At 39.8% G+C, this 10,968-nt stretch overlaps 1 protein-coding gene across 1 annotated transcript in view; it reads right to left on the reverse strand.

Annotated features, from left to right (window-relative positions):
• Positions 1-10,248, reverse strand: part of LOC134675739 (lachesin-like) — an 84,554-nt gene extending 74,306 nt beyond the window's left edge. Inside the window, exon 1 of the mRNA XM_063534052.1 lies at positions 9,553-10,248. Coding sequence (XP_063390122.1) covers positions 9,553-9,591 — 39 coding nt within the window. The 5' untranslated portion in view covers positions 9,592-10,248. The remainder of the gene's footprint in view (positions 1-9,552) is intronic.
• Between the last annotated feature and the right edge of the window lie 720 nt (positions 10,249-10,968).

Genomic DNA, 10,968 nt, shown 5'->3' on the forward strand with positions numbered 1-10,968 from the left:
AAGTTAGCGACTCTAACGTCTTCGTAACTTACTTTTTTTGCATCTCGCTCGCACTAATATGCCAGTACGAGCGAGATGCAAAGAAAGTAAGTTACACACACGCTAGCGAATAAATCAATGTCAAACTCTTGGTAAGCTGGTAAGGCTACTGATCGGGGGTTAGGGTTAGGTGTTAAGGGGTCGGGGATTAAGAGGTCGGGTAATGGTGGTTGAAGGGCTGCTGGTTCAGGGCCGAGGGGTACATGGATCAGGGGTTGATGCGCTGTGAGGTAGAGTGATCGGGGGGGTTGAGGGATTGGGTCAGTGGCGGGGCGGAGGTTGGATTTAGTGTAGAGACAGGAATTATAATTTCCCAGACAGACTCGAGAAAATTACTGATTACATATTTATTAAAGTAGGTACACGAATTTAGTGTTAATCATGATATTGTTTTTCATTCATGCGTCGCGCTCTTAACAATGCGTTAAAACTAAAAATGGAAAAATAAAAACTTTTTACAAAAAAAAGAAAACCGACTTCAAAAAGGATGAAATAAAATATTATCCTTTTTAAGTCTATGCGTTACCAACTGATATGTTTGAAGTCGGTGCCAAGCCAAGTAGTAACAATACCCGTCAAAAATAATCAGCTTTATGACTATAAATCCCATTAGAACTATATTAATAACTATTATAAATGTGTAAGTAATTCTGTCTCCCTCTTTCTCGCCTTTTCATGGCTAAACAACTGAACCGCTTTAGGTGAAATTTGGCAACAATTCCTTGAATTGTTTTATATTTTGAATGTAGTCCTCTGAATCAGGGACGGGAAATAACTTCAGTCCCAATCCCACGCGTGCGTGCCGACAAACATGGTACGGACTGTGCCAAGAAGGTTTGATCGTGTGTTCTGAGGTGTTTTCTTACTGTTCTTAGGTATAGTCGACGTCATGTTGACACTTTTGCACCTTACTCCTTTGTAATAAGACGAAAAGTGTAAACATATTTTGAACGTCGACTGTACCTACAGAAAATACGTTCATTGTCGTCGTGTAAGGCAATCCGACGTACATCCTTATCGAATCGCACCAAAATCATGGTATGCTTCAAAAGTTGGCTTGGCACCGACTTCAAACATATCAGTTGGTAACGCATAGACTTAAAAAGGATAATATTTTATTTCATCCTTTTTGAAGTCGGTTTTCTTTTTTTTGTAAAAAGTTTTTATTCAAGACTAAAGAAAATTGTACTCGGCCGGTCGGGGGCGCGGGGCACGCCGGTCGGGAGCGCGCCGGTCGGGGGCGCGCCGGCAGGGCAAGCAGATTTTGGACTTTATTGCTAAAGCAATAAGGCTAGTAATAGATGATTTTACTTTATGCTCTAGAACATAATAAGGTAGAAGTACTAGTAGTATTCGACATGGGCACTTTATGTCAGAGTAATATAGGTTAAATTTGAACGGCGAAAATTTTTATTTATTCAAATTTAATCCTTGTCACTTTGTCATAAAGTGCCCATGTCGAATACTAGTGCAGCGTCGAGCACTAGTACTTCTACCTTAAGCAACTGTAGGTATGTCATTTACGCACGACCTAAAGTCGAACTTTACGAACATGAGAAGTGAAAAACACAATTTAGTAATTTTGTATAACCCCCTGTATTATTTGTTTATCATCTTATCATTTGAAATGTCATACTATCGCTTGATTTTATTAAAGGGCCTGCCCGGCATTCCCGTAGTAAAATCGTCCCTCGCTAAATACTTATGAATGTTTATTCGTATTGTTACCTAAATAATTATATACATATAATTTGATTAAATATCAAACCCTAAATGCTTAACGCTTGCGATAAAATACAGTTATTTTTTTGTCTAAGCTACGTAACCGACTGACTTGTTCTTCGGATATTTTATTCAGCTAATTTAAGATGCTGTTAGATTATCGTGGACTTTAGAATTTTGAGGAACGCGGAGACTCCGGGAGCTGAAGCCGATACTGCGATGCGGTTCAAAACAAGATTTATACTCGCAGGTGACTTACCAGTTCGTCCGTCGTCCTTGTCCACGATATCCAAAGGCGGTTTAGTAACTGTAGCGGGCGGAGCGGAGCGATATTTATATATTAACTTGTAAAAATATTAATCTTATAACAGCACGAAGAAATCCGTACTTGATGTGGCAACTAATTTTCAATAGTGAAGTCTGTCAGTAAGTCAGTATGTCAACGTCATGTCTAGGTGGCTAGCAGTCACCGTAGAGTATTTAATTTAAAATAGGTCGAAACGGAATTTGGCGCAGTAGCGCCACCATGCTCCCGGCCTTGAAATGCGGAGAATTTCAAAAATGAAATGATATGATGCGGTAAATGAATTTATATATATATATAAGGAAGAGGAAGGAACAGATTATTGCGAAGGCAGCGGATAAAGTTTTACAATAGGGCGTTTAAATAGCCCACCAGCGGTTTTAACAGTAGCGACCCGAACTACACCATCTAGTCCAGGATGTGTGGCAGTAATAATGCCAAGCGGCCAATGTAAGGGCGGTATGTCATCATCACCCATCAGAACCACAGTGCCTTGGACAACCGGACGGTCTGGAGTACACCACTTGTTCCGAACTTGCAGTGTGTGCAAATACTCCAAACGCCATTTCTTCCAATAGGAATGCACAATCGATTCCAGCAATCTTTTCCGATTGTTGAGGTTATGACACTCGGTAGACAGGTCAGTCGCGGGTAAGTATTGGAGCGGTGTCGACATCAAGAAATGAGCGGGAGTTAATACTTCGGGATGCGGATCCGAAGATAAAACACTGAGCGGACGAGTGTTAAGTATACATTCAATTTGAACGAGCACGGTTGACAGTTCTTCATATGTCAGAATCTGTGATCCAATGACACGGTACAAATGCGTTTTTACACTCTTAATATTTGATTCCCATATACCACCGAAATGAGGCGCACGAGGGGGAATCATTTTCCATTCAATGCGGTGATTACTACATTCGCGGTTAAGTTTACATTTGAAATCAGACGTGCGGAAAAGATTATACATCTCATCCAGTTGAGATTTGGCACCGACGAAGTTTGTTCCGTTGTCTGAGTAAAGACAAGAGACGGGACCACGTCGAGATATGAATCGTTTGAACGCTGCTAGGAAGGCGTCAGACGTTAAATCAGAGACTAGCTCGATATGCACTGCCTTTGTAACTAGGCACACAAACAAGCATATGTACGCCTTTTGTGCGTGTTGACCACGACGGCGACAAAGCGTGATGCGAAGGGGGCCAGCATAATCAACCCCAGTGTGCACAAAGGCTTTGGCTTCTTTTATGCGGCAAGATGGGAGGTCAGCCATCTTCGGTACAGGATGTGTTGGCTTGACCCGGAAACATGAGTTACATTTATGTACTCTGTTTCTAATAACTGTGCGTCCATCTAATATCCAGAAACGCTGGCGAATGATTGCCATTAATGGACTTGTACCTGTGTGACAATTGACAACATGGAAGTGGTCAATGATTAAGTTCACCATGTGATCGCGTTTGGGTAGCACAACTGGATGCTTTACTTCAAACGGCAAATCAGCATTCGAGAGACGACCTCCAATCCGCAAAACATTTTTGTCGTCAATAAATGCAGACAACTTTACAAGTTTGCGCGATGGTAAAAGGTTCTTTTTAATTTGAGCTATATCTTCACTAAAGTGAACTTTCTGTATACCAAGTATCAAAGCGGTTTCAGCGGTCTCAAGATTTTTAATTGTTTCAGTTGGGTTTAATTTCTTTATAAACCTAAGTATATATACAACGATTTGAAGCAATTTATTCCAGGAAGAAATGCGTTGCGCCAAATCATACAGTACAGGCGACTCTTGCTGCACTATAGTGGTCAATGCAACAGTTTTGTGCTCTGGCAATTGATCGATTGCTGAGCATTGAAATGGTTTAATAGGCCAATTGTTCGGCGCCTCCTTCAGCCATGAAGGCCCATTCCACCACAATGTATGCGAAATTAACTGCGATGGTGTCAACCCACGAGATAAGCAGTCGCTTGGGTTTTCAACTCCAGCAATATGGTAGAAGTTTTCTGGTGACACATTTTCTTGACATTGCGCAACACGATTGCTGACAAATATCGACCATCGATGAGGCGATGATTTGATCCAGTTGAGAGCAATCGTAGAATCAGAGAAAGCAAAAATTTCTTTAATTGCGATACGAGCAAGGTATGTGTTCTGTACGATTTTGATCAATTTACTCATTAGCACAGCAGCACATAGCTCCAAACGAGCAAGCGTCGTAATTTTAGCGGGAGATACCTTAGATTTAGAGCATAGTAACCTCACAGTTGAGTTACCAGCTGAATCTGTCACATGCAAGTAGATGACACAGCCATATCCATTAAGACTGGCATCACTGAATCCAATTATTCGACAATCACTAGAGTCAGCGAAAACGCCAACATGGCGCGGAATCTTTAAAGTTGATAACAGTGGAAATTCTTGTACCAACATAGAGTAACACTTAATTATGTGTTCTGGAGGAATTGCATCCCAATCAACTTTACTGAGCCAAAGTTCTTTGATAAGCAACTTTGCGTACAATACGACAGGTGCTACCAAACCAAGCACATCAAACAAGCGAGCTACGGTAGAGAGTATAATTCGCTTGGTACACTTCCCTCCAGCGGGCGGGGACGTAGTCAAGAAGAAAGTATCATTGGAGGGTTCCCAAGATAAACCCAGTACCTTAGCGACGCTCTGTTTGTCATTAAATTCGACACAAGCGCGGTGTGAGTCAGGAAGACTTTCTAAAAGCGCGGGCGAGTTGCTGGACCACTTGACTAAGTCAAATGCGCCAGCTTTGAAGAGAGATATTAACTCTTGCGACAAGCGCATAGCGGTTTCATCATTAATACACGAATGTACTAAATCATCCATGTACAATTGGGAACTAGCGACAGTTGCAGCTTCAGGGAACTGATGCTCTTCATCCAAGCAAAGCTGCTTGACAGTGCGCATAGCCATAAATGGACTTGACTTGAGCCCAAACGGAACACGCGTAAACTGAAAGGTGCGAATTTGCTCATTTTCATTGAAGCGAAATAAAATTTTCACGTATTTATAATCGTGAGGCGGCAAACATATTTGCATATACATTTGACGAATGTCTGACGTCATTGCCACTGGAAACAGGCGAAAATTTAAAAGCAGAGTAAACAAATCTGCTTGAAGATTTGGACCAGTATGTAAAATGTCGTTCAGCGACTGACCAGAATGACTTTTGGCACTAGCATCCAGGACAATTCTAACACGTGACGTTGCTTTGTCAGGTCGAATTACAGCGTGGTGGGGGATGTAGTAGCCGTCATCTGTGACGTCAGATTCAGGAACCTCGACGAGATAATTATTTTTCATATAATCGTCGATAACTTTGTTGTAGTCTTCACGCAGTGAAGGTATTTGCTTAAATTTCTTTTCTAGGAAAAGCAAGCGGCGATGAGCCACAGCTCGGGAGTTTCCTAACTCAGAAGAATCTTTGCAGAAGGGTAAGGCAACTGTGTAACGACCGTCATCTTGGCGGGAAACGGACTTTACGTACAAGCTTTCACACTCCGTCTCCTCGGGACTGAGGAAGCGTTTGTATGGGATCTCTTCCAATTCCCAAAATTTATTTAAGCTCGACTCGAGGTCATTGCGAATCAAACCGGCGAAAGAATTATAAATATGGTCATCCTTCTGAAGATAGTCACCCTTCTGAGGATAGTCACCCATAAATACATAACCGAATGTGGTTTGCACTGCGGGGGGTGCGCACGAGCCAGACTCTTTCATGTTCCCCAAGTATATGTACGGGAAGATCTGAACTCCTAAAAGAAGATCAACATTGCCTGGTATGTTCCAGGTCAAGTCTGCGAATGGTAAGTTCGCCAAATGTGCTAAATCGCATTTATTAGTTTCGATTACAAACTCTGGAAGCGGACCAGTTATACAAGATACCACTAACGCGTGTATGTAGTATTTGTAATTTGGATATATGCGCGATTCAATGTTTAAGTAGACATAACCGTGTATCTTGTCTTTCGTTAAACACACACCGTTAATATAGGAATTATAAAGCGGTATCACAGGCAAGTTAAGCGCCTTGCAGCAATCTAACGTTATTAAATTGTTTTGAGAGCCATTGTCAATCATACAGCGAATTATTGACCTACCATCACTATTATAAGGCTTGGCGTAGATATGAGCAGTTGCTAATAATATAGCAGATTGAGGATTTGACGTCGGTAGCGAAACGCTAGCATTTGTAGGCGGAATTATCTTACACATATTGGGCTTATTCATATCGGGCTGTGTCTGCACATTAATTGTAGAGTTTACTTGCGGTGTGCATGCACAGTTCGAGCATACATTTGAGACACTTGAGCCTTGCGGAGAGGGAACAGCGGACGCAGCAGGCGCCGACGCAGCGTTGCTGACATTAGCAAACAACTGTGTTGAGTTGACATTTGCGGAAGCAGTCTTGCTCGCTTCGAAATGTAAAAGCGTATGATGACGCTTCTGACATACGTTGCAAGTGTGGCGCGATTTGCAGTTAAGAATCGTGTGCGAAGTGCTAAGACAGTTAACACAACCATGTTTACTTTTAATAAATTCAAATCTCGCTTGCGGGGATATCATATTTTTAAATTTCATACAAGAGTACAGGTGTGAATGATCCTTTTTATTGCACAATACACAAGCTTGTTCATTTGTCGCGGAGTTTGAAGCAGTATCGCTGCTGGCTACAAATGCCTTATATGTAGTTTTAGCGGGTTGAGCTGGTGTATTGACAATTGATTTGCTGGCTGTACCACCATTAGACCTTTCTAAAATTTTCACTTGGTCTTGTACGAAAGAGATGAAAGAATCATATTTTGGAATTTCTTCATCGCGGATAGTCATTTCGTAATTCTGTAAAACCTGTGAGTCCGTTTTCCTCAAGGCGCAACTTAAAAATATAAAATCGGTCAAATCAGGGATATCTAACTGCTTAAGAGCAGAGATAGACGCGGAGTACTTCTCAATGAAGTTGTTAAGACTGCTGGAATTATTTGTGCATGGCTTGAGATCGAGTATATTGTTCAAGTAATAAGTACCCAAAGCGCGTTTGTCTTGATACTTTTTGACAAGACTGTTCCAAATTATGGAGTAAGTTTCACCATTAGGCACTATGCCAGCAGTTAACTTTAAAGCGTTATTTGTTAATTTGCTAACAAGGTATTGCACACGTTGCGCGTCAGACAACTGGTTGTTGTCATGAATGTTGGCCTTAAACATTTCATAAAATATGGGCCAATTTTCCGTCCGGCCATCGAAAGACGGCAGTTCGATAGGTGGAAGCTTAATACCCCTGAACGAGGAACCGTCGCTGCGACTCGCGGAAGCGGTTGTATTTATTTGCGGTGATGACATTTTAATAATATTATTGCGAGCGCGTTTAATTGGCGAATACATATCCTCGAACGAATCTAGGGCTGCATAATCAGGTTCAGAGCCAGGAATGAGAGACATCGTATATTTGTTAATATCGTCGAGAATTGTTTCGAAATTAACGCGTAATTCTTCGATTGATTCACTATCCGCCATAAACTTCTCATTGTTTCTCGATTCGAAACTTGAAATATTTTTTGAGGCATCATAGATACGCGAAACACGTTCAAAGATTTTCTCTTCCTTACTCTTTAAAATTTTTATTTTATTTTCCAACTCTGATTTAGACATGTTGGAATATAAATGCGGAAATTATAAAAATAAATGCGGAAAATGTAAATGTCAAATATAAAACAAAATATAAACGAAATGGCGGAAAATATAATAAATAAAATATGGATCAATACGCGGCTCGAAAAGGACCAAAAATGTTAGATTATCGTGGACTTTAGAATTTTGAGGAACGCGGAGACTCCGGGAGCTGAAGCCGATACTGCGATGCGGTTCAAAACAAGATTTATACTCGCAGGTGACTTACCAGTTCGTCCGTCGTCCTTGTCCACGATATCCAAAGGCGGTTTAGTAACTGTAGCGGGCGGAGCGGAGCGATATTTATATATTAACTTGTAAAAATATTAATCTTATAACAGCACGAAGAAATCCGTACTTGATGCGGCAACTAATTTTCAATAGAGTGCAGTCTGTCAGTAAGTCAGTATGTCAACGTCATGTCTAGGTGGCTAGGAGTCACCGTAGAGTATTTAATTTAAAATAGGTCGAAAGGGAATTTGGCGCAGTAGCGCCACCAGATGCATTCAATAAAAACAAAGATAATAATATATCAGATTAAATTAAAGACGGTATTTTGAAGTATATAGCTACTTATTTTATACATATTCAAGTTTAAAAAAAAATACTAGCGAGTTAGCGACACCCACCATATTTTGATATACTTAATAACATGGCGAATGGTGGCCACATTTATCCGTTCAGATCATACCTAAAGCAATAAAAAGCATAATAAAACTATGTGACCAAAACCAAAAGTTGGGGAATAGTAATTTTAGTATACTGATTTATTCATAAATTTTAGTTAATTGGTTTATTGGAAAACACAACTCCCCAATGAGGGCGTCACTGGTCAGTCGATGCAGTTCTAATCATTTTATTAAGGTGGCCACTGACGAGCCTTCCAACAGTCCAAATAGCGTGCCTGCAATCCAAAATCGGTCCGGGAATTTCAAAAACGTACAATGTTTAATATTAGGATGCCTTCCATTTGGATAACGGCATCTATTTGGAAGGCTCGTCAGTGGCCTGATTTATCTGTTTTACGCGATAAACAATTATATAGACCTACAGTCAAAGTGTCTTCTTTATGCATGTGTAATAGAGTAAATACCGTGTAAATGTACCTATTTGAATAAAAAAATATTTAAAGAGCCGTTGAGCGTCAAATAAACGAGCAAATTATATTTCCAACTAGACGAACCTTTATTTAACTACTACATATTAATACATATTTTTCCAGTTAGGTACATGGAACCTACTCAGATATTAAATATTTGTATGTTTCAGACATTTTTAAATTCATTTTATACACCCTCGAGCCTGAGCCTGAGGAAGGACCCCCGACGGGCCCGAAACATGTCGCCAATAGCGACTAAAAATTCAAGTGAGTGAAACCGTTGTCGTATAAACAATTCATTTTATACAAATATTAGTTATTTATTTATCTTACTAATTTATCTTAATTTATCTTTTTGTTATGTTAAAAACTAAAATTAAAACCCTTTTCTTTTAAATCTAAATCACCTGTACACGTAGTTAAAATGTTGACAGTTATAAACACAAATAACTTGATTCCACTTGTTTAATTCATTCAAACTCATGAATTCTCTTAATCGAGACGCACGATCAGGGAGGATCTTAAATGGGCAAGTGACTGGAAATTCTAAACGTTTCCAACTTAGTGACTTTTACCCAAATTCAATCTGATAAAATAGCACCGGCTCAATTCCCCCGATAGCAGTTTAGAAGCGACCGTTCACTTAAATTATATTACTTTAACAAATACTAATAAAAAATATCTACTTACTTTCCCATAAAAACGAAGACAGGCACACGACACAATCATTAGTTAAAAAGTTATGCTGTCTCGAAATTGTATACTTTCATTTTGTCACTAAATTCTTGTTAGCTTATAGAAAAGTTCTATTGCGCAACCGTGTGTTGATCAATGAGAGTTACAGTTTATTTGTTTTTAAGTCCGACCACGTGGAAGTAGAGAGCGCGAGAAGTCGGAAAATTTACCGCCAAAACCGGCCTCCCCCGAGACTACCATCCCTCCCCGTGTTCCACAATATACTGACAACTGTCACCGAGCACCCGGCCGGCATTTTGCTCGCTTTTACTAGCACCGCTTTTCCTCTTTTGCCCTATCTTGCTTTATCGAAAATTTATATACATAGAAAGCCGAACACACATGTACAGCATTCGGAGTCGATGTAATTCTCTATTTGTGCTTGTGTGTGTAAATAAATAATAGATGTGTGAGTGTTGGAAAACCAGACGCATCTTCATGGCAAGCAATGCCTCTGCTGCACACCGTAGTACCTGAAGAGATCTATAATAATATTTAATACATACGAACATAAGGTTTATTTCGTTTTGGTTTAACCGAAAACTTAAGTTCATTCAGAGACAACGCTACGCTACATTGCGCATGTCCGTTATCAGTCTTACGGTAACTGAAACTACGAAAACTATTGCTGTCCTTATTATTCTTCAGGCTTAGTTGTTCTTTCATACACAACTCCAATAAAGACTGCATTTTGAGATTAAATTTATTACTTGTATAATCATGTATTACAAGCTAAAGTTCAGTCCATATAATCGTTTGGTTATTTCATTTATGAAAAAACAAAATTGCCTCTTTTCTAGTATTAATGTTTTTCAACGCGTCAACTTTCTCATTTTTGAAGAATAAAGTGAGCGTATAGGAGTGGTAATACCTATTAAAAGTGAACCGAGGGACAAAAATAATTCCCTTACAACTAGAGATGATATTAAAAGTGAGATAAAGAGTATGAGTGAAGCACTCTTTCAGAGCGAGCGTCGTTTATACAAAGCTATGAATAACAATTTACCAAAGAGCCGGGAGCGCAAACACTTGAGCGTGGAAGTTTGTTTCGAAGTACCCAAACTCACGAACAATACACCCCTCACGCCGATGTGGGAAGCGAGGCAGGCACGGAGACGGTACTATATCGCCTCTTGTGGAGGATATGCAGCAGTTAACTGATATTTTATATCATTTTATGCACCTGCTTTTGTTTTTTACTGCCAATAGGGAAGTTCTTAACTGGAAATTACAACGCAAACATTAAACGCAAGTAAGTAATAACGGGTTAGCACTGACTGATTACCAGCACAATAGGTATTTCGCGGTAAAGTAACATTTATGTTTTAATTAATATGGATTTCCGCTAGGACCGCCTGATTCTATTAATTA

Source organism: Cydia fagiglandana, chromosome 2 (genome assembly GCF_963556715.1).
Source record: "Cydia fagiglandana chromosome 2, ilCydFagi1.1, whole genome shotgun sequence".
Taxonomy (NCBI): Eukaryota; Metazoa; Arthropoda; class Insecta; order Lepidoptera; family Tortricidae; genus Cydia; species Cydia fagiglandana.